Source organism: Gobio gobio (genome assembly GCF_949357685.1).
Source record: "Gobio gobio genome assembly, chromosome: 9".
Lineage (NCBI taxonomy): Eukaryota > Metazoa > Chordata > Actinopteri > Cypriniformes > Gobionidae > Gobio > Gobio gobio.
The window spans coordinates 36,885,073-36,910,143 of NC_137115.1; the positions used below are offsets into that span (position 1 = coordinate 36,885,073).

General features: G+C 38.6%; 1 protein-coding gene across 21 annotated transcripts in view; it reads left to right on the top strand.

Moving 5' to 3' along the window:
• Positions 1–25,071, top strand: part of mical3a (microtubule associated monooxygenase, calponin and LIM domain containing 3a) — a 132,055-nt gene that overhangs the window by 87,681 nt on the left and 19,303 nt on the right. For 8 of the 21 annotated variants that reach the window (XM_079825458.1, XM_079825475.1, XM_079825474.1 and 5 more), the window contains 18 exons: positions 248–334; positions 578–697; positions 1,932–2,030; positions 2,248–2,358; positions 3,415–3,513; positions 6,832–6,939; positions 7,607–7,793; positions 8,269–8,363; positions 9,411–9,501; positions 11,616–11,811; positions 13,791–14,038; positions 15,426–15,515; positions 18,738–18,911; positions 20,849–20,911; positions 22,066–22,137; positions 22,617–22,730; positions 22,949–23,031; positions 23,145–25,020. In XM_079825458.1, coding sequence (XP_079681584.1) covers positions 248–334; positions 578–697; positions 1,932–2,030; positions 2,248–2,358; positions 3,415–3,513; positions 6,832–6,939; positions 7,607–7,793; positions 8,269–8,363; positions 9,411–9,501; positions 11,616–11,811; positions 13,791–14,038; positions 15,426–15,515; positions 18,738–18,911; positions 20,849–20,911; positions 22,066–22,137; positions 22,617–22,730; positions 22,949–23,031; positions 23,145–25,020 — 3,913 coding nt within the window. The remainder of the gene's footprint in view (positions 1–247; positions 335–577; positions 698–1,931; positions 2,031–2,247; positions 2,359–3,414; positions 3,514–6,831; positions 6,940–7,606; positions 7,794–8,268; positions 8,364–9,410; positions 9,502–11,615; positions 11,812–13,790; positions 14,039–15,425; positions 15,516–18,737; positions 18,912–20,848; positions 20,912–22,065; positions 22,138–22,616; positions 22,731–22,948; positions 23,032–23,144; positions 25,021–25,071) is intronic. The other 13 variants (XM_079825463.1, XM_079825466.1, XM_079825472.1 and 10 more) reach the window with 12 other exon arrangements.

Here is a 25,071-nt window from a genome sequence, read left to right on the forward strand (position 1 = left end):
CCAAACCTGAAATGGGTGCAGTACTATAAGCCAGAAATGTGTCATTTTGTTTTGTGTTGGTTGTTGGAATGGCATTTTGGTTTAGGATTATTTTAATGAAAATACTGCAATGGAACACCATGCTTTTGTTTAATTTTTGTTTTAGAAATCTAGAGCTGTTACCCTTCTGGTTTTGATAGTTTAGTCTGAGATATCTTGGCTAAATGATAAGGTGGAAGTGTAACTGATTTCTGTTTGTTCTCTACAGCATAATGTTAACCATTCAGAGATAAACAAGTGTAATGGTGGTAGTGATGAAGAGAATGAGATCCAGGACCTTTCAGTCTATTACAGGGTAAACTGCATGGGACTTATCTAAAAACAAAAAGATTTTTTTTCTTTTGAAGATTTTGAACTTCTGCTACATTTTTGTTAACTTGCATGCATTTGTGTGTGGACAGCTACACTTCACTTTTGTGGAATTTTACAATGCTTTATTTCAAGCGATTCATTTGTTAGCTTTCAGATGTACAAATGCAATGAGATCTCAAACTCAGGCAATATAGTTTTGAGCTTTCATCAGCCTCTCCATTTACAGGAAGATAACCTGCCTTTTGTGGACAAGCCAAAGCCCATACATATTCCTAGCATTCAAGAGCGAATGGAGACGTTAGTCGCTAGGTTTAAAGACAAGCCTGACAGGAAGGACAAGCCACAGGTAGATCAATTCCAGAGAAAAAAGCATGCTCTTAACTAATGGATGATAATGGACAATATCAGACAGCTTTGGTCAAGAGAACCACCAGGTTAAAGAAAATAATGACATTGCATGCTTTGCTGTCTTCTTGATCAACCCTCTATGAAAACACTGAAGCTTGAGTCGCCATTGGCTTGTACATTGTTTTATTTTACTTGCCAGACTTTTAACATGAAATTAAAAAAACAATGCAAGTGAAGAAAATATAAATATAATATAAAATATAAATTTCAAACATTACTAAATACAATTAAACAGTCTTAAAATCTGAACAAATAATCAAACTAAAAGCAAGCAATAAACACAATAGAACAAAGATTCAGTGCTTTTCATTTTTTTCAGGTAGATCTAACAGTAGTTCGATACGGATTAGTTATATGTACAGAACGTTATCAAATGTAAAATAACACTGCATAATCTTCACTGTTCCAGTTGTTTGATTAACATTAAAAACTGACAGCAGAAGGAATATTGGTCTGCTCTCACTTCAAGCCACAATGCATGGATACTGTTACATATGCGTTCTCTTTCTTGACTGTTTACGTTCACTTAAGACATAATGTTTGCTAGGAAGCTTGCCAAGACGGACATTTTGAGATAATTTCGTGTGAAATTGTTTAAGCACAAGATGACTTGAAAGAGAACTTCAGTATTTGCGTGCTGTCAGGCGCAGCTTTCTGGGCACGTGCCTCGAATGTATGCTACTTGAATGTTTATATTGGCAAGACTTAAAAACATGTGCAAATAATAAACTTTTTATGATGATGCAGCATTGGCCTGATCGGCACAGTGACCGTTCCGTCAACTCTTATTGTCGAGCCCTGCATTTAGATCATGAGGAATATGTAAGCCTCACTCTTTCTCTCACGTTGAGTGTGCGTGTGTTAGAGAAAGCGACGCTCTCAACAAAGCGACGGCGTGTAAAGCTAGGCAGGCAATGAAATTATATCTGCGCTAAACTTAGTTTTGACCTCTAGTCTAAGTCAATCACAGGCGAGTGAAATTTACTTGCATTGGCTAATTCAATATTTTTTTTTAGTTACTTAGCGTGAAATCTGTTCACATGTGAGTGATTTACTCGCATTGTAGAGGGTTGTTGAGTTGTGGCCTTGAGTTATTTTGAACATTTGCGCTCTTTTTTCCATGTGTATTGAAGTTAATAGTTTTTTTTTTTTTCGCATATTCCTTTGTGAAGGTTATGAAAAAGCCATCAAGGTTCTTTATTGAGCAGTGGCTTTTGACCCATGACTTCAGCCCTGAGCAATCCCTCTTTCCTTCTGACCCCCAGCATCAGGTATTCCTGCCTGAGCATGGAGAGACATGCATGGACGTCTCATCTGCACCTTAAACACAAAGTTCCTCTAACCTACAGTATGATGGTTTGAATGCTTTATACGTAACTCTATACGACTTAAAAGGTCTTCGTTAATTAATTTGTTTCACAGTATTGCTGAGAATGGTGATATTCCTTGTCCTAATGCCATGACTTTAAGACTGCATCTCTCTCACAGCAGAGGCAGATTTTGCGTTGTGATGATCACGTGCCTTTACACATTCCCAGCATTCAGGAGCGAGCTGAGAGGTTAGCCTCTCAGTTTAAAGACAAACCAGCAAAGCCAAAGGTGAACTCTCAGCACGAGTGTCCTTGAAAACACACCTTTTTCTTTAAAAAAAAATGTTGCTTTTATAAAATTGTGGCAGCAGCAATATACAGTACTGTTCAAAAGTATGGGGGTTTTTATGTTTTTGAAAAAAGTGTCTCGTGCTCATCAAGGCTGCATTTATTTGAAATATACAGTAAAAACATTGATATTGTTAAATAGCATTACAATTTAAAACAACTTTTCTATTATCAAATGTAATGTATTCTTGTTATGGCAAAGTTAAATTTTCAGCAGCCATTATTCTGTCACATGATCCTTCAGAAATCATTCTAATATGCTGATTTGGTGCTCAATAAACATTTCTTATACCGTGGCGATCCTTAATATATTTGTGGAAACCATGAGTTGTTTATTTTTCATCAATCTTGGATGAATAGAATGTTCAATTTGAAATCTTTTGCAAATCTTTTGCAATAAATGTTTGATTACATTAATGCATCCCTTCTGATTAAAAGAATTAATGTCTTAAAGAAAATGCAGAAATATTTTAAACAGTAGTGTTTGCAGCAATGTTCAATAACTACTTGCATTATTTATATTAATAATAATTGGAATATACAGTTCTTCCACCAAGTAATATAATTCATTAATCTTACTGCACGCAGTGACAGGTGTGTGTTTATCTGCGTTTTACATTGATATGAATGTACGGCTCGTTTAGTCAGAATTCATAAGACAGAATTCATCATGTTTTGTTATATAATGAAAGTTAACCTTCATGTAGAGATGCTGTTGAATTTATATGGAAAATAACTCATAATAGGAATACACTAATAATAGTTTTTCTTATTTACCCCCAGTGACTTCTATTGCAAGTGCAATTAATATAATAATTACAGTTATTTTCTATTATGTCACAGATGCTGTTGATGGCGGTTAGCTTGTATTTAACCTGCTGTATTCCTTTAAAGACTGTCGATTTGAAGTCTTTCTGCCTGCTGTTGGTCTGTCATCTTGACTTTACTTTTCCCTCATCCCTCTCTATCTTTTTTTCTGTCTCTGCGTCTTTCAAAGTCTAAGAAAAAGCCATCACACTTCTTCACAGAGCAGTGGTACAGGGCGCGTGATGTGAGCTCTGATAGCCCTCTGCTTTCCCCCAGCTCTTTCCGGCAGGTAGCAATGATGCATCGAATGTCTGCTGTGTTCTGGAGTCATTTATCTGCATGGATGTGTTTCTATAACACTCTGTCATAGTAGAGAGCTGCCACTCTGTGAACCTTTTGCCTAAAGGCATCTCACTCGAGTCATCACCTGTATATAACCAGATGTGTGCATCAGTGTGTGAAGGAGAGAATATTGAAATGCAACAAAAAAATGGACAAGTACTATATGTTGGCATCGCTGGATGTGACCTATATTCATCATGAGCTGCATGAAAGCTATTTCCGGAAACTAAACTGGTCTGCGTTTCCCAAAAGCATTGTGAGCCCAAGATCATCATGGAGTCCATTGCCACCTAGTCTCGCGTAGCCAGACCTTCAGACTAACAGCAGAATGTCTGGAATTTAGAGCAGCTTTCATTGGCCAGAGGCCGTCTGACTGACATGCGACGCATCCAATCACGGTTTGTTTTGTTTTCCGTGTCATGTTTATGGGCGTGAAAATGTAACGTTGATGTCTCTACAATAACAGACGTGTGTGTGTAAAACTCTTGGACGTATTTTAAAGAGTCTATGCCGCAAACTTTACATACTTCACATACTTTCGAAAATTCAGCATTTAGTTGATCTCAGTCTCAGACGTCACACCCACAGACTGTTGGGTGAACGTCTGATGCATAGACTGTAAAAAAGATGGACAATGCGCCTAGACTGTCTTCCGTTGAAGTAAATGAAGCCGCCAGTGTTCAAATATGGCGCTGTAATAATAACTAACTAAAACCAAACTTATTTAAAGAACTAATACTTGAACTAATATCAGTGTGATAAAAACGACATAAAATGACAGAAACCATCTTTGGAAAAATGTTATTTGAAGTGTAATGTGTTTGTTTAGTTTGTCTATGTCCTATTACATTTCATGGAGAGGGCGGGGTTTATGACCTATGCTGCATCCAGTCACCTGGGGGGTGATCGTGACGCTTTGGCTTCACTTTTCAGGACTCATGGCACACTTGGTCTGATGCATATGGCACACTTATCTGGAAACACTTCAGGAGTTTCAAAGTCATCATCTGATCTGGTTGAATTCTACAGGATGCCCACGAGACTAGTGTTTTGCGTTCTTTAACGGCCTGTCTTGAAGCAAATTTCAGTGACGCCAAACTCCCTCGTGGAAGAAGAACACCATCGTGTTTACAACTGTGACAATGAGCGCTTACCAGGATCAACTAAACACTGGATTTTCAAAAGTATGTGAAGTTTGCGGCTCCTTTGTTGCAGTAAACTTGCACAACATTCCTGAAAGAATAATTTATAGATGCATGCTGGTCTGTTATTGCAGCGACATACTTTACATTTTCATGGCCTTAAACATGACGCGGAACAAAACAAGCTGTGATAAGTTGCGTACATGTCAGTCAAAAATCCCCTAGGGCGGTCTTTGACCAATGAAAGCTGCGATAGTCCAGACCTTCTGCCGTCAGTCTGAAGGTCTGGCTACACGAGACTAAGTTGATCTTCTTAAAGGGTAACTTCAGTGATTTAGCATTAAGCTTTGTATTTATACTGGGTAATTTATGCAGTAGAAATGTGAAATTATATTTTAATTTGGTGCCTTCTAGACTGAGAAAAGACAGAAAATGTATTTTTGTCTCATGTGGAATTGAAGACAACAACTCCCAGAATGCACTTGCTTCGCTGCCCTACGAGGCCACTCCGTACACCGTCGTTTTGATCCTCATAGTAATACAATTTCGTTCAGTTAGAAAATAAACACTACAATTAAAAACTGAACGTGTCTTTTCGATAAAGTGTGAGTGAGCCGAACGAAAGTCACGGCACAGATGCAGGAGTGTCAGATTTAATTCATCAATGAAAGCTGAGCAGAACTGGGGTAACGTTAAGCGCCAGTCTGGCACATTTTCTGATCACATATGGAAGCTAAACTATCACAGGAATTCATTGAAAAGTTGAAACACTCACTTTACTCTGCACCGCGCTCCGTTATTATGATTGTCTGAGCGGCCGCCTATGTCTTACATTCTGTGAGTGAGATCTCTCCCCTATGGGCGGGTTGATAACATGTGGAACAGCTCCATCTAGTGGCTGTAGTTTTAGCCTCTGGCCAAAAAATCCTCCGATGACGATATTTGCGTCATCTGAGGAATTTTTCTAGAAATAAAATGCTTAATTCTCTCGTCTCAGGGGGATATGAGGGGGAAAAGTACCATAATTTGAATATACTACCGGGTTTCTACTGATACAAAGCCTAATGCTAAATCACTGAAGTAATCCTTTAAGTGTTAAGTGCTCATTGTCACAGTTGTAAACACAACGGCTTGCTTCTTCCATAAGGGGGTTTGGCGTCACAGGATCTTTGTTTCCAGGCGGATCATTAAAGAATGTGACACGCATGTCTGTAGTATTCAACCAATGGGATGATGACTTTGAAACTCCTGAAGTGTTTCCAATGTTGTGTTCCATATGCATTAGACTTTCAGCCACATCTGTGTGAGACTAATTGCCATCAACTTAGCTTGCGATGCTTTTGGGAAACGCAGCCCTGGATGTTCATTCTACATTGTTCATTTAAATTTAACATGCTTCAAACATTATGGTTATATAGCACTTACAACACAGGCAGAGTATTTCAGAAGATACTGATAAATTAAGTTTGCGTCAAGTATGTTGTTGTGTAATTTTAGGCTGAAAGCTAACAGTTTTCCTTTGTACAACTTGACTGCCTCATTCTGAATGGCTTTGCTGAATCACACCTTGTGCCTTCTCATGTACATAAATAATCGTGCAAGAACATTTGAATTTAACTTTTTAAATGTCCTTACTGTCAATTTGATTAATTTAATGCATCTTTACTAAATAAAAGCATTTATTTTTTTTTTTTTTAAATCTTCTGAAACTTCTGAAAGGAAGTGTATGCTTGCAACAACTATGTTGTGGTGTAAAAGTGTAATTTTAGTTTAAAGGTTTTTATTTTAATTAACAGTTTGAGTTTTCCTTGTTACCATTTTCTCACAACTTGACTACCTCATCCTGTTTGAGCACTTTCAATTGCTTTGAGCTGGATTACACCTTGTGCCTCCTCTCATCTACACAAATAACCACGCAAGAACATTTGACTTTAACTTTTGTTTTTGTGTTTCTAATCCTTCACGTTTTGAAACGCATATAATTGCTTTTGTGTTTCTAATCCTTCACGTCTTGAAACGCATACAATTGCTTGAGTATCTCACTCAGCTTTTAACTATTTATGCTCATCAAAAACATTTGTTTTCCCTCTCAATTTTTCTTTTGTTCTGTTCAATACATGTAGCACTATGTAAAGATGTACACAGGGGGTGTGAACTCACTGGCTGAGCAAATAGCTGATCAGCTTCAGGCTAAGGACGACCCCAGGCCATTGCTTGAGAAAAGGGATTTGGTAAGAATTATGGGTGTTGTAGTATTGGCGTACTTCACTGTGACTGTAGCACAGTTTACCCTGGTAACAATGCTGGCTTTTAGGACTTTAGTTTAGGATGCATGTCATGATTCAGTGCATTAGTAATTGGATCGAGACACTGCATCTACAGCGACTTTAGAGGAATAACACCAATAAGAACAAAGATGATATAAGGTTTCATTAGGCTAAAAAGTTGTTTCAGGTATATAAATCCATGTTCTTATACTGAAAAGTTTTTATTCCAAGAAAAAGGATCTGTAAGATTGGTAAGAGAATGGTCTCTTGTCTAAATTACTATATCATGTTGTATTTTATTAAATTATTGAATTATCATTTCTAAATCTTTTTTTTTAATTTCTAAAATATATATTTTGAAATTTATAATTTCTAAATATCTTATTGTATAACTTTTTACACGGTTTATTTACACAGATTAGATCAGATTTATTTTAGTGTCTTTGGTACAAATGATTGACTCTGCCATACACCAAACTTGGATCTTCAGCTCCTCGAAGCACAGAAAATCATAGTGTTTTGGTGCACATCTGTCTCTCTTGGTAGATTTTCGTGCTTAGGTGCCACTCCATGCTCTCACTTAAAAAAAAAGACCTGAGCATGTCTCTCCTTTCTGTCTTTCTCTCTGCAGGGTTCCTTGCGAAAGGAGTTCCCTCAGAACATCGGTGGCAGTGACGTGTGTTTCTTCTGTCGGAAACGCGTCTACGTGATGGAGCGTCTCAGTGCGGAAGGAAAGTTTTTCCATCGCAGCTGCTTCAAGTGCGACTACTGCGGCACCACCCTCCGCCTGTCCTCGTACGCCTTCGACGTTGAGGACGGTATGAAATCAAAGCGAAATAATAAACAACTTATAAGTAGCTATGCATTACGACCAGGAGGGCTATTCAATAAGTACTTATACCATCATTTAATGTGCATATAAAACCTTTTTTTTTTTGTTGGCTATAAACGTAATTGTATTATTCTTTTTTGATGAATGTAAGCAGTCTCTTTAATTTCCTGTAATAAATGCTTGCCCATAGTTGGCTGTCATGAGATGTGCTTTGTGACCAACACAGTGGGATATTGTTGTTTTGAAACAGAGGGACCATTTCTCTGCATGATCAACGATTCTTTAATAACTGAGCCGTTTCACAACCTCCCACATGGCGTAGTTACAGATAAGCACGTTAGGAGAAAATTACCCACGACAAACACATTGGCTGCATTTTGCTTCACTTCATTTGAGGTTTTCTCTGATTTATGTCCTGAAACAGATGCTAATGCTGTGAATTTGTCTTTTTGTCCTTGTAGGGAAGTTTTACTGTAAACCGCACTACTGCTACCGACTTTCTGGTCAGGCACAGAGAAAACGGCCTGCACCTGCCATTGCTCCCTTAAACCCCAAGGTACTGATGTCTTTAAGGCTGCGTTCACACTGCAGGCTGAAACGACCCAATTCCGATTTTTTTGCCCTTATGCGACCTGTATCTGATCTTTTCATGACAGTCTGAACGACACAGATCCGATCTTTTCAAATGCGACCCAGGCCACTTGGGTATGTGGTCCAAATCCGATACATATCCGATCTTTTGAAATGCGTCTTCAGTCTGAACTGCCAGGTCACATGTATCCGACCCGCACGTCGTTGATACGCGACAAACGTCTTCATTGTACGTTGAATGCACAAGAAATAGTTGCTAACCGCCAATAAAAGAAGAAGTACGCACCTGTTGCTAGCCAATACACTCCAACTCCAACGCGTTTCTGCACTGTTATGGGCCGGCGCAGACGTGTCTCTTCCCGTGACAAAGTTAGTTGAAGGCGCTCGCAAACATAATTGAAGGTGGATCTGGTCATTCTGAAGTTACTGACGAATTGGGTATCAGTAAAGCCACTCACATCAGTCTCCCACCACTCCTGGCTGCGACTCCACACACACACGTTTCTCTGTACCGACGTTGCTACCACTGCTCCACAAAACGCCATGGCCAAAAACCTTGCTCTTCTCCTCTTTTTTAATTTTCTTCTTAACATGAGAAGGTTGTAATGGTGCTGGCTCCGTTGCGAAAATAACTTTAATAAAGCTAAACGAACTCCAATGCTGACACCCATATTTGGCTACTTCCGTAAACAACAAGTGACGTCGTTGACCGTTGAGTACTCTTCTGCGCATGCGGGTCACTTCTGGGTCATTTCACGTTCACACAGGAGATCACAAAAGGTCGCATTTAATTGGAAATGTGAACGGCCTTGCAAAAAAATCGCATTTTTTCAAAAAATCGGAATTGAGCATTAAGCCCTGCAGTGTGAACGCAGCCTAAGTCTCTGTGTTTGGGAAAAATCACTGTTTGTATCAGAGTAGACTCTGTATTCCCAGCTTCCATAGTCTATTTTAACATTAGTTTTGATATAACTACAAAAAACCGTTCATATGTTTTTCATTGTTGTCATAGGAGCCCCAGGTGTTGGCGGTAACCCCCAACACAGTGGACGCCCCAGGCCAAGCCATAACTTCTCAGGCCCCTGTGGAACGCCGCCCCTCAGGTACCCGCCTTTCTTCTTTTGGCCCCATCCTGTGCCTCTCTCGAGGAGTATGGGGCACCCTGCGCTCGTTGCAACGAGCGATGTCTTGGACCCGCCACCAGGTGGCACACAATCCCTTAGATTCTCCTTTCCTCATTGCCTACTGCGTATATCTGCTCTCCTGCTTTACTCTCAACCTCCTGCTCAATATTCTCTAGCATGACCCGCTTTCAGCCTCTCAGCTAATCTGGGCACTTCCCGCCAGCACATGCTGTGACTTAGTGATATTGTGCTTGTTTTGTGTATCCCTGATGATTATTAACTCATTGTAAATGCTTGGATGTATAGTATTTATAATATTCTAAATGGGTGCAGCCTTATCAAATGTCTGTTTTGGGTATGAGTAAACCATTCAGGCTAAAAAGTGTATCAATTAATCGTGTTAACCTGTACTGTTAATTAAATACATTATTTAGAGCTGTGTGAAGCTGATGACTTAGAAATAACATAAGTGATATTTATTAAATAACTTAAATGTGATTATAATTGACCCTTTTTTGCCTGCATGTGTTATAAAATTGTTTATTTATTGCCTGTTTTAGTTGCTCTCCTTTCTGTGTAGATCTGTGATTAGTGCCTTTAAGTTTGTGATTGTAATTTTTGATCTGTGCACTTTTTGTAACGTTGTGCTCGTATCAGTGCTTGTGATTGGTGGACTCTGTAAGCTTTACCTTTCCCCTCTCCTATCAGAGCAGCTTGTTGCTGAGCTAGTGCCTGCATCTGTGCCTGTGATTGGTCAACACTCCCATCAATCCTTGCATCTCTGTCCCAGTGATTGTTCATGTCCTAATTCTCCTCTGCATACTAACATAACTGCTCGTGGCATCCGTTGTGTGTGTATCACTGAGAACGATTTACAACACAAACCTTCCAGGGTGTTTGTGTTACTTAGGATGAAATGTATAAATCGGTAAATGTGCAAATATATAAATGGTTATATTATAGTGTTTTAAGAGATTTTAGTGACATCTTAATTAACATATTAATCATAGAAATTTTAGAGGTTAAATCTCAAAGAATTTTCCTGTTATATTTCACCTGAATTTAAATAATGTTTTGCATAAGGAAAATTAAGCTTATTTTTAAAAAACGGTTTAAAACTTCCATCACAATTGAGCTAATTGCATTATTTTCATTGCAGTACTGCATATGATTGATCAAAAATATATATATAATTGGTCTAAAAAACAGATCATTTCTTTATGCAAAATTCTTTTTTATACTTTTAAATGTATTGGTGAAATATGGCCAAAATTTGAAAGCAAGTTTTATTATTCCTTGAGCAGTTGAGTGAAAGGATCAGATTACACGACACACTATTTTATTCATGGGGTCACTACATAATCTATATATTGAGATATTCATTATTCAGTTCTGATTACATTGATCATAATTCCGTTTCATTGTAACCGTTTCCACCACAGTCATGATTTGTGTTTAATTACATGCACAAAATGTTCTCACTGGCTTGTTTTGGGTTTTGCTTAACGGGATAGAGTTATTCGTTTTACACATGTCCACCTGTTCATTAGTGTTAAAACAAAGTTTATTAATATACGTTTTTCTGAAATGCTTTATAGGAAGGGAAAAAGGCAAGGTAATCATATCTTGTATTTAATATTTAAGGATGTATTTAAGGGTATTTAACTGACAACGTGATATTTAAATCAAATATATATGTTGAATAATGAAAACCAAAAATTGCTTGTGTAAATAAAAATTAAAGAGAACTATGACTGTTTGTTTTATTTGTCTTGAGTGCAAATGTGCAAACATCGATATGCAGTAATTTGTTCGCTTCAAAACAACAATGCAAGGAGGTCACAGTACTAAATATGAATTACTAATATGGGAGATGATAAACTAAAATGGATTTATACATCTATGTATTGCCACCTAATGCTTTTTGCTCCAACAAAATCTATGAGCATTATTACAATTATTATGCAAATAATATGTTAATTACTACAATGGCACCCCTACACACCAGCCCTGAGCCTCTTCCTCTCTGTTACTTATTAACTATTTACATCAATGACATTTTTCTCGTTTCTCCTCCTTTTCTGTCATCACAGTGACAGAGGTGAACGGGGTTACAGAGCCCAGCGTGGCCAAACGTCTTAAAGGGACTCCGGAAAGGATCGAGCTGGAGAACTACCGTCTATCTATGATGAGAGAGGAGGAGCTGGAGGAAGTGCCAGAGGAGACGCAGGCCGAGCACAACCTCAGCAGTGTGCTGGACAAAGCCACCGACATTGAGGAGGGATCCAGGTATCTCTTATCTTTACATCATGCTGGTTACACTGTGCTAGGCTGTTGCTGTGCAGTTACTATCACCACTAATAATGTGATCACCAGTAATAATGAAAATAATTATCAGCCATTACATATTACAGGGCTTGTTCATTTGTACTTACTGTTGTACTTTACTACTATAATTCTGCTGTAATTAAAATGTGTGGCCAAAGTGTTTGTTTTTTTTAATTAAAATTCTCCATGTTATTTACTTCCTGTCTCACATGATCGATTTTAGTTGGCATTTAAATTTGGCAGATGGTAATGTTTTCAAGGAACTTAGAGTAACAAGGACAGTCTCCCTAAACTATAATTTGAGGACATTGTGTTGCCAGTTTTTTTTATACCTTTGTTGAATTCTTGATGTTCTGGCTTGGAGTCAGAACATTTTTAAATATGCAGGCAAGTGTCCTGAAGTCTTTCCACTTTATTCCTACACCTCATGACGCTTTGCACGAATTATAAGATGTAAAAGTCAGAGAAAATCTCACTCTATGAACGCAATAAAATGCTTAAAATAAAAAAAAAAACTAAAAAAAACAATGAGATGACTTCTACTCATCCTTCAACCATCGAACATTAAAAGGACATTTAAAAGTGTAAAAGCATCAACAAGGTACTTTTAACAGACCATGAATATTGCGTGATGAATTGCGTGATAATATTTCAAAGTCATTTACGTCATTTTGACAGATAAAATAAATGGTATTTACCTGCTTTAAAAACAGTTCGGTGAACACTGTTAATATAGGAATTAGAAGTGAAAAAGGAGACAATTACATTTTAAAGCATCCGTGTGAAAACAAACTTACATGACATGATGATTTGAGGAGAAAAGAATGCAGAGACTGAAAAGAGCTCTTGCCATATATATTCTTGTTATACCACGTCACGTTAAAATACCAAACGTTACTTTATTCTTATGATGTCTGAAAATAAAACATCAAGGAAATTTGACAGCTCATTCAGTCAAACTGACGATAAGCTTTATTTGTTTGACTGGAAGTTCCGCAAACCAGAGGTGCAACCCATAATTCAAAACGCAGTAGGCTCGTCAGGAATAAGGTGGATAGAGAGATATAGAGACCTTATATAGAGACCATTTTCATGATCCAATCAATCTCTTATGAATAAAAACAAGTAAAGTGCTATATTCATTATGTCTGAACTATAACTGTCCTCACTAATCTGAGATCTAGTGTACACTACCTTTCAAAAGATTGGGGTCATTAATATATATTATTAGTATGCATTATCTAGGTATGCATTAAATTGATCAAATGTGGCCCCAAAGATATTTACATGCCATAACATTATGCTGTTGTTTTAACCTCTCTATTCATCTCATAATTTTGGAAAGTTTTGACAAAAAATACTAACCAGCACATCTGTTTCCTTTCGAAGTGGAACTCAACACTTGGATCGATGCTATGGGGAACGCCATCAGCCTGACTGGTGTCTAAAACACGTGTGAACACACTCATTTCATTGGCTGGTGTCACGCTGATGGCATTCCCCATAGCATTAATCCAAGATGCAGTGTCTCATTCCCCTTCTTAGGGAACCATGGTTACAGTTGTAACCTGAGACGTTTTCAACATTGATTATAAGAAATGTTTTTTGAGCACCAAATCCGCATTGGTATAATTTCTGAAGGATCATGTGACACTGAAGACTGGAGTAATGGCTGCTAAAAATGTAGCTTGGCCAGAAATACATTACATTTTAAAATATATTAAAATGGACAACATTCACAGTATTACTGTTTTTATTGTAAAATAAAAACTGCCTTGGTGAGCATAAGAGACTTCTTTTAAAATACGTTTTAAAAATCTTACCAGTCCCAGTTTTTTAAACAATAGTATAGGTAACTTGCTTTGGGTGTTTATTTGCGAGTAAAAAGAGCAGCCAAGCATAATTTTTGTGATTTTTAACGTGGTCATCCATGTTTACAGCAGCTCAGAGTCTGATATGGAGGAAGAAGATGAAGAACCGGAAGCGGCCGGCCCATCCGATCTTGGCGGGGTTCCCTGGAAGGAGGCAGTAGAGCTCCACGCTAAACTAAAAGGAGAAAGCGACCCTGGTGCAGCTGAAGACGATGATGGCCTTCATGACGGTGATGGAGAGATGGATGAATATGAAGAGGAGGAGGAAGATGAGGAAGATGAAGACGAGGAGGAGGAAGAGGAGGAATCGAGTGATGGTAAGCATCGTGTTAGTACTGTTGGCTTCAATGTGCTAGTGAAGGTGATCAAAGAATCTCTACATAATGGCCGTAGATGGATGTCCTGGACAGAAAGGCTCGTTTGAAGGTGGTTCATTTGATTTTAGAAGGCAATCTTGAAGTACCTTTTATTTTTTGTTCTGTTTAGAAGATAATTTTAAAGGACTAGAAAGACTGTAATGTGTTTGCTCTGCTGAGTCTCCATTTCCTCTTTCCACTTCATATCATCTTTATGTATGTGGCGTCTAGCTCCTCTGATTAGATATTATATGTTCACTAGGGTTGTCTGCTGTCTCATATTCACAGAGAACTTCTGAAATTACATTTTCTCTTTGAGTAAGACTTTTTCTGATGAAAAATGTAAGACAAAAGATTTCCCAAGAGATTTCTCTAACCCTAGAGCTTCAGCCCCTGATATATATATTTTTTTACACTGATATATCTCATCAGTGAGACGCTGAATCATTCTAAACTTGTTTATACTAATGTGCTCCTGTTATTCGCCTTTTCAACCTTCTGCATTTTCTTATGTTTATGGCATCTCTGGCAAATTAACTAGTTTTCCTCTTCCAACTATGTCTTGTATTTCTCTTTCTTAAAAAAGAACCTTTTATAACTTTCTTCGACACAAACTTTTGAAATGAGTCAAAACTATTTTACATGGTGAAGGCAAAAAAATAGGTAAGGAATATTTGACGATGAACCTTTTGAATTATTGAACCAATCAGAATCAAGGATTGCATAATGCCATGGTATAATATTTTTAGATATATAGTACTTTTTGGTACTGTAATATTACATCAGTCCAAAATGTGTTATTTATAAAATGAATAAATCAACACAATCAATCAATAAAGTACTATTTTAAGACACATATGGTACATAAATACACATACAGTAATAGTTATCACCATTTATGGGCAGATATTAATGAAAGTTTTGATAACTTGCTGTAAATCAGTTATTAATTCAGTGTCCATTCAGATTCCTTGGAGCATTCTTTAAAATGATTCAACCCAATAACTTTTTGAGTTATTCATTAAAAGATTAAACTCCTAAGAATCATTTGTTCATCAATCAGAATATATGTTTTAATCAAATAACATTTTAATTCTGACATTTGGGTAACAGATTATATTACTATAGATTTACTAGTTTGGTGGTACTATAGCTGATAATTATGTTGAAGTCCTCAGTATTCCTGTATCTGAATGTTATTAGAGGTTCCTTATTCTGTGTGTCATCCTGTACTGTGAAAATATTATTTTTCCCCATCTTTTACTTGTCTCCTCTGCTCCATCTTTCCATCATTGTGTGTCTGTGTGTATGTGTGTGTGCGTGCTGGGGTAATTGTATGGGATGACAGCGGGAGAGTATTTGCCCTGGGAGAGGGAGCTTCAGTCAGGTCTTTGGTTGGAGAATCTCACAAATGAAGAGGACACGGGTATGTTTAAAGGTAGTGATGCCTGTGGATGCGTTTGGCTTTAGCATATACCTGGTAACATCATCTGAAACTGAAGAATTATTGAGCTAACACAATTTGCTTGTTTCTCCTGTTTTTCGCTTCTTTTAATTAGCTGATTTTTCCTGATTTTATAAGGCTATGGAGCTTTTACCATGAATCTAATTGTTAATTGCTCTCTTTCTTTCTGTAAAATGTTATTTTGGGGTGAAAGGCGTACATTCACACCTCTGAGGTGATTTGAATGAGATTTTATCAGGGTGTTTTCACACTTGGAATGATTTTGAAACTGTTGATGAACAGTTTGAAACTGAGCTTGGTAACAGGGAGAGAAGATGCCAGCTTCCTGGTTTTATTCAGGTTTTTACTGTTTTAGTTTTACCAAACCTCAAAGAGATAGTTCACCCCAAAATTAAAATTTGTATAATTTGCTTACCATCATGAAGTTTAAAACCTGCATAACTTTCTTCTGTGGAACATAAAGATATTTTGAAAAATGTAGGGCTGTTATCAACCAAAGAAAATCTTGGTCGACTGAAGTCCTGAAATTTTCGACTAAAATGACGTTAGGAAAAAAAAACGTTAAATGAATTAGCTGCGCACTGTGCGCAGTACTTGGTAGCCTTGTTGTCTGCCTAAATTAATTATAAATAAACATAAAAAACTAGTAGGCTATTTGCAGAATATTAAATCGTTTTTGACCTGATTATTTTGCACTGAAATGAGTCTGACACACGAGTCTGTCGGCTCTGACAGCGTTGCATCACGTGCACCTGCGCAATATCATAGTACTATATTTTCGGAAGTCATAGGCTGTGTTGTCAACTAGATATCATCACAAGAACTTTTGAGGAATATGCAACATAATTTAGACAATTGTTTTTGTCATATGTATTATTAATTGACAGACACTATCATTTCAGCCGCTCTGTGCAGCTCGAACAGGAGCTCAGCTCAGCTTCGCGGCTGAGACACGAATAGACTATTAACTTAAAGCTTTTACTCTTAAACACAAAAGGCTCGTCCACTTTAATAAAAAAGGAATATTTATTAAACAAGCCTGATCAAGAGCAGAAAAAACGCTCTCACAATTAAATAAATAATATACAAGAAAACAACTAGCCTTCTTCAATCTGTCTCTCTTCTCCAGTGGGTTGGGCTAATCCAAAAGAAGTGGAAACAATGGGGGTGTTCTGAAGTCAGACTGTTACCTGTGAAACAGGGGTGCTCTGAAAACACCCCCATTAGCAATTAGTGCTTTCCACCGATCAAATGAACGCGGCGCGGCAAAACTGATGAAATGCACGCAGCAAAACTAATGAAATGAACGTGGCTCGGCAAAACTGATGAAATGAACGCGGCAAAACTGACAGTACAGATCCACTTAGCGCGGTGTTGTGACGCCTCCCCTCATGTGTATGTTGATGGGCGTTCCTCAAGTTTACCGCTATGGGTGTGCGTTTGAGCCAGCGGGAATGAAAAACAAAAGACCCGCGAGAGACTTCTCTTCGCCAGCTGGCTGGGCTAATCCAAAAGAAGTGAAAACAATGGGGGTGTTCTGAAGGCAAACTGTTACCTGTGAAACAGGGGTGCTCTCAAAACACCCCCATTAGCAATTATTGCTTTCCACCTGATGAAATGAACGCGGCCCGGCAAAACTGATTAAATGAACGCAGCAAAACTAATGAAATGAACGCGGCAAAAAATCGACCAATCAGAATTTTGGTCGAGCCAGAACTTATCGACTAATAATCGACTGGGAGATTACAGCCCTAGAAAAATGTGGGTAACTGAACACACATTTTGGTTACCATTGACTTCCATTGTATGGACAAAACACAGTAATTTCTCAAAATAAAGAATAAAGTAAGTTATACAGGTTTGGAATGACATGGGGGTGAGTAAATGATAACATTTTTGGTGAACTATCCCATTAACAGACACAACAGCATTTGCCTCTGCTGCAAATTTAATGCAAAGAATGTACACAAGAGTGAATGAAATTTCTGCCACAAGGTATGAGAAATGTGGTATAGGCCTACTATAATGTGCAAATTATGTCATCATTACAGGGCTCCAGACTAACATTTGAGAGCAGTAGCGCCAGTGCCACTAAGTTCTACAGATGGTGGCACCAACACCTAATTTGGTAACGCTGGAGGGTGGGGGGATTTTTGATCATAAAGATAATTTAATCATAAAATTATTAAATTGGATAATATTTAGAGCTTTGAAGTGCTGTAAAAAGTGTGAATCAATTGAAAGTAATTTGAAAGTGCTTGAATTTCACTCTCCAACGGTTGTATGAACCCTGAAATTAATAATGTAAAAGCATTTGACTATTTCTGCCACAATACCATGGTTACAGTTAGCGTTACTACATTAAATCCATGGTGAATGTTGGTGATTTGTGGACAGAAACGCCTTCTATAACTGCTATAACAATGTCAGCACTGTGAAGCGAAGTTATTAATAATGCAGTAAAATTAAACGCTTTCTCATTGGATCTCCCAGCTCTGTGTAGTAACGTGTTGCGTGAAGGGGATAGTCCCACAAGTAATCCTATTCAAAACTTGCGCTGTCTAATATTGGTCTGACTCTGAGCTGATAAACTCAGACGGGAGGTGCAGTTTAATTTCGTTTGCCATTTAATGTCGCCAGTGTGACCTCTTACAAAATTTAGTCACACCGGCAAGTAAAAAGGTCGCAAAATGCCTGGAGCCCTGCATTATTTAGTTAACTTCTGCTAATTTGGCCTGATTGTGGTCCATACATGAGCCATAAACCAGACTGCGATTTCATGCTAACTAAAGGAACTGAACACTGACATCAAGTTTACTCAAATCACACCAAAAGCTCAAGTGTGAAAGCACCCATGGAGTTGATGGTGCTGTCAAAAAAATGCTGTCAGTTATGGAGGAGTTGCATGCTACTTTTCTTAAAGTATGTACTAACTTTACACTTTGCAGCCTATTCTAAACTATAACGTTCTCCTCTTTTTTTTTTTTTGTCTTCACTGTTTCTGTCTGGCCATGTATTGCTGCTGAATCTCACTCTCTGCTCACATTGCTGCCTATGGGGACTTTTTTGTGACCTGGACCTTTTTACTTTTCAAACAAATTGGATTTTCTGTCCCTGACGTGCTAATGGACTCGCCAATTAATCCTACAAAATGATCTTGTCACCTTAATGGCTACCCGTAATGCCACAATACAGCTGGGAACCTGCACATCCAGCAAGCCATTCATCCAGTAGACCCTCTGGACAACCAGATGGACAAACACTGGACATCCAAACAGGCCGAAAGGGTGGTGGAGGTCCCCTCGCTGTCACCCTTAGGCTCTCAGCCCTCGCTGAACACTCAGCTCACACAGCCCACCTCTTCCACAGGTAACCCCATGTGGAGGAGTCATACCTGGGCCCTGTGGCTTTTGGGGGTGGTAGATGGTCCTATTTACACCTGGTATTAGCATGCATCTCAAAAGTTTTTTATTGGTATATTATGTAGGTGTGCATGCTCATTTCCTTGTGCAATCATCTAACTTACTTAAAGTTAAAGGCCTGGTTTTGCAGACAAGGTTTAGATTAAACCAGGATTAAGCCTTTAAGTAGCCAGTAGCTTAGACATTTAAGTAGCTTTTATAAACATGCCTTATAGTGATGGGTCGTTCACGAATGAGTCGGCTCTAAGAGCCGGCTCTTTTAGGTGAACGACGGGAGCTGGCTCGCATTTCTGAAGAGCCGACTCTATTTAAAAAAATATATAGCCTATAGAAATGAAATCATTATGTCATAATTAAATAATGAATTTTATTTTATTTACAATAATTGACTAATTCAAAGAACAAAAAAAAAAATGATATAGGTCTAAAGGCGCACACATTCGTTTCGACTGTCTGGTCAGCCTCACATTCTGTTCCTGTCAATCATACACGAGGTGTCAACCAATTATACGGCATGAGGGAGGGGCCGAGCCATCACACACACGCGTCGCACACACAGTGTCAACTGTCAAACTCGAAGGAGAGGAGAGGAAAAACAGCTGTGAAAAGTTCAAACAAAAGCAGGAAAATGAGTCGGAAGCACAGCAGCATTTGGAATCATTTTAATGATGTAGACAATGTTAAAGCACAGTGTAGAATTTGTCAAAACAAAATCTCACATAAAGCCGGTTCTACCCACAACCTACACCGGCATATGCGAACTGTGCACCCAACTGTGAAGCTAGCGGAGCTTCGAGAAACTAGCGGTCCTGCTAGTGATGGTGGTGGAGGAGTGACTGAAGCCAACAGCTCACGTGGAGATGTATCCACTCAGTCAAGTAGGCCTAATCCGCGACCCAAAGCAATGCAGTCTTCTATAATGGACCAGTTGCAAATGCAAATGTTTAATAGTATTATTTTTTCATAAATCAATGCATTTTTAAAGAAATTGTGAGACATTGTGAGTATTATTATTTAATTTAATCTTTTAATTAGAATTGTTTTCACACCTATCATAGACAAAACATTAAAAAAAATTAAAGAGCCGTTTGTGAGCCAAAAGAGCCGGCTCTTTTCAGTGAGCTGAGTCAAACGAGCCGGCTCACGAAAAAGAGCCGGATTGCCCATCACTAATGCCTTAGGAAAAAAAAAAACATTACTGGTGTGCATCTTGAGACAAAACCGTGACACTGACATATTTTAAGATATGTTGCTTTCAGTTAAACAGCTCAAACATGCATTTTAGTCTGCAACTAGGCTTGCCTGTAAAACCAGGGATGTATGTAATCTTTAGCTAATTTCAGAATGAAAATATGAATATGGTGATGATTCACTTGTAGCTTCTTTTTTTGTTGTTGTACTTTTTAAAATTGGTGATAACATGAAAATAATTATTGGCATCAGCCAGAATTTTAATAGTGGTGAACTCTAGATGAATGTTACCAGGTGTTGTGGGATTTTTGTGTGATTTGCATGCGTGATTGCCTTTGATGTGAATTTCTCTGGTCAGTTGGACAACTTCTGTCTTCTTCCTTTCATACACAAGTCTTTTGCTTGCTTGCTATACTTCCTGCATTCTTTTATCTTGCTTTGATACGTTTTATGTATCAATCTGTTATTGTTGACATTGCATTGACCTTTCTCAGGTAGAGTTATTTGTTCTCCTATATTTGTTGTGTCCTTATGTCTCATTTTATCAGCATTGTGGATATTGGGGCATTGCTAACTAAGTACATGCCCCTTTTTTCTTTGATTTATTCATGAATGAATGCATTTTTTATGTTGTTGTGACTATGCATTTCATGTACCTTTTCCCATTCCCATTTTCCATTGGTTTAATTGTAGCCCCCTCCCACAAATCCATGCGTCATGAGGCTGTCAGAGCCTGGTTGGACTCGATGTCTAAAGGTAGAGAAGAAAAACAAGGCCAGCAACTTATATTAGTGCTAACACAAACACACATCAGTGCATGGCTGGACTATTGAACACTTAACAACACTGCAATCATTGTTGAACACTGATTGCATGTTGAGACATTACATGCAAATACAAGTCGACACTACTGCATGCTGGAGTCGCGAGGTAGCATCTGGTGTGATTTTTATCATTTAGCTTGATCTAAACACACTAACTAATGCATGCATCCAACATGTTTCCTTAAGCTTTCTTCTGAAATACAAATTATTAAATATCCTTTTAAAAAAACAGTGAACAGAATGTTAAAAGAATTCGTACACTCTATATTTATTGTCCCCGGATGTCGGTGGTGCATCTGTGGAGGACACAGAGCTTGTTGTGACATAATTGCAAAGCACTTCATCTCCACAGCAAAAGGCTATGGAGAGGTCAAAGCTAAAGAGAACTAAAAACATTTCTAGGTATTTTCATGGTTCAGAGAGCGGACAGGCAAAAAGGAAGAACTCAAATATGACAACCTTGAGCATGCAGAACGTAACTAGACTGAAAATGGTTGCATACGATTCTGAAGAAAAAAATGCCGCTATGGCTCAAATAGCTGGGAATAAACAGAAATTTTGTCTAAATATTAACATTAATGAATATAATTTGCTGACAAAAATGGTAGTTTGTGGAAGAGGGTGTCTCCGCTAAGTCTTTATATTTATTTATGTTTGTAATGTTCAGTTTGGTGTCATTGCTTTTCATTCAGAACTCTTTACTCACCCACATCCCAACCCTTCTCAACATCTGCTGATTTTGATCCCAATCCATTTGACTGTATGTAAACTTGCATACTTGCATGTGTTTAACTACTAATACCATTTGTTTATTTCTACATTTTGTCATTTGCACTCATTGTGTTTAAGTTAATGTCCCCTAAAGACCATCATTTGTTAGCTACATGATTGATTGCATTCTTTGCTTGTTCTTTTTTTTTTGCACACATATTTCATAATTAAGCCACAAAACTGTTTTGTGCCGCTAACACCCTCTGTACATGGAGGATCTTCTAATATTCTTATGTATAATTGAATAGTTTTTACCTTTTCTTTTAGACTTTTGCCCAACTTATTCATCATCTTATTCTTCTCCTGTGATCCCAGAGCCCTGTGAAGATGATGACGATGCAGAAGCAGGCAGTCCGGACTTTGAGCCGGGCACTGAAATAGATCAAGGTTTGTCAAATCCATGTGCCATTTTATGTTGTGATTTCATTAAGCCTTTAGAAAGGTTACAGTGTTATCTGTTTTACAATTTAATTGGCAATATCAGCCCTTGTGCCTTGAGGTAGTGATACTGCAAAAAAAGTTCTAAAACTTCTTAGAATTTAAATAACTTGGGTACACATTGCACTATTTTAGTAAATATAATTAGGTTAATAGACTTGACATCTCCAACTGACAAACATGAGATGAAGTTACTTTGACTTTACTTACTTTACTTCGCTTATCTTTTTTGTAATTTATTTAAAATTTATTTAAAAAAAGGGAAAGTGTGATGGTAACTGGATTACTGTATTGTATAGCTTATGTATGTATTTGTAATAATACATTGTCAACAGAAATGTATACAGAATTTGTTTGCTTGCTTTTTAAAATGTATTTCCACATATTTTGAACAGGCTTTCACACTATTTTAATTTCTAATGTCACAGAGGACATTCCCTCAGATGCAGAGGCTGAAGCTCGTTCACATTGCATAGATGAAATGGTGATGCTTCCAGTGGATAATGGCAAACCAGAGAGCCAGGGACATGTTTTCAACACTGGTAATCATAACCTAATCATAATCATATCATTTCATGCCTTTTCCATTTTTGTTTGAGACCAATGATTGCAAATGTTCATGTGCTTGCATAACTTGCGTCTCCGAACATACTGTATCAATATCTTGCTTCATAATTATTCACACTTTGATGATTAAAATCTCAACACTGGGATTTTCAATGGCCATCAATATTAGAGCCAATTTTATTTTTCCTTGCAGAGAAAACATCTGCAAATCCAAGGGAATTGATTGTGGACGTTGTGCTGTCGCCAATCCAAAAACCTGCTTTATCCATTGAGGAGGTAAGTTGCAAGATCTAAATGTCTTGGGCTCACTTGTTTGCTCTGTACTTAAAGTGGCAACAAAAGACACTGCATAACTATACAATTCTGCCTTTCTTTTTCTCTTTATACAGGTGAAAGAAGCTTCTCCTGTAATACTAGTTAAATCTCCTGGTGCACGTTTCTTCCCTGAGCCCTATCTACCTGATAATGCCAAACTGAACATTCCCCCACCTCAGAGTCCTGATGCTAAAAGTCTCCATTCTCCTGTTGCTCAAATTGTTGCGCTATCGCCCATCTGCTCCCAACCTGTTCCACAACCAGAGACAGCATCTCCCAAATCACCTGTCCTGCCCCAGCCTTGTGCTTGTTCTCCAACAGGTAATCCTTTGTCTCCAATATGTACCCAATCACAGCCCTGCCATGAGCCAACCTCACCCCTCTCCACAAGCTCCCCTGTCAGAACTCAGCCAGTCCCAGCAGTCACTTCCACTCCTTTGGCTAAACCTGCTTCTGAGAACCAAACCGATGAACCCTTGAATGATCCAGCACCTGAGGAAACCCCCGTCAAGAAAACAGACCTCATTGAGGAGTTCTGGTTGAAGAGCGCAGAAATCAGGAAAAGTTTAGGACTCTCTCCTCTGGAACGAAGCAAAACAACAGTGGAGAAGAGCATTGTGAAAGCTTCATCACCTGAATCATCATCTCCCAGGTCTTACACCCCAGAGGACTTGTCTGAAGAGCAGAAGCCTGCTTTCATGGGCCGCTCTATCATACGCAGGATCAACATTACCTTGGAGGGTCAGGTTATATCTCCGGTGGAACCAAAGAGTAATGGTTCTGAGAAGAAGGACTTGAGCAGCAGTTCAGGGTTGGGTCTTAATGGAAGCGTAACTACCAGTCAGACAGCAACTAGTGACAGCTACAACAACTCTGATTCTACCATGCTCACACCTCCTTCCAGTCCCCCACCACCTCCACCTAATGAGGAGCCAGCTGCTCTCCAAAACAAAAGGCCTCAGGCTTCCTGGGACAACCTCCTTGAAGGCACAGAGGAACCTAAAGATGAGACTACACCTCCTAAACCTAAGACTCCAGTTAGTCCCCGTCAATCAAAACCAGTTACGGCTCCAGTGCCAGCCCTTAGAACTAACCCTCCTGTTGTGATGAGGGTAAAGGAACCAAACAAACCACGACGAGAAGTAGTAAGGAAATCTTTTGTGGAGTGTGTAGACGAGATACCATTTGCTGACGATGTTGAAGACACGTACGATGACCGCACTCCAGACACAAGTGGTCTGGAAAAATTTTACACCCCGCCAACCAGCAAGGTCAACCGGGACAAGCCTCCTTTCCACCTGGCACTAGCAATGGATAATGGCAAGCCCAACATTACTGGAGGAGTTTCCAGGACAACAAAGGGTACCCAACGTTTTTCTCCTGAAGCCAAGGAGCTTGCAGAAGAGCGAATGAGGGCACGGGAAAAGTCTGTGAAAAGCCAAGCTCTGAAAGATGCCATGGCCAAGCAGCTTAATAAGATGAAAGAATCAGAGGCTGCCAAGGGTGCTGTGGCAAAAGTAGCCTGGAATGTTCCAGAGACAACAGGAAAAAACAAAAAGCAATTAAACGCCCCCAAGGACTCTGCAGTGAAGGCCTTGGAGTCCAGAAAGCAGACAGATACACTCCCTGACCGTTTCTTAACTACACCAGCCAGTAAGACTTTGGACAGTTCTGTCACATCTTCAGGGAGCTCCACAGGAGGCAAAAGCAAGAAACGCAGCTCACTGTTTTCCCCACGCAAGAACAAAAAGGAAAAGAAAGCCAAAAATGAAAGACTATCTGGCACAGAAGAAACACCACCCAAGCACAAGTCCCTGTGGAAGGCAGTGTTCTCTGGCTACAAGAAGGACAAAAAGAAGAAAGACAACAAGTCATGCCCAAGCACACCCTCAAGCTCTACAACTGTAGACTCAGGGAAGAAGAAAGAATCACCTCTGGACAGGTCCTCAGGTCAGCTGGATTTTTTTCATTCAGATTTTTTAATCCCTGTCAAAATTCATT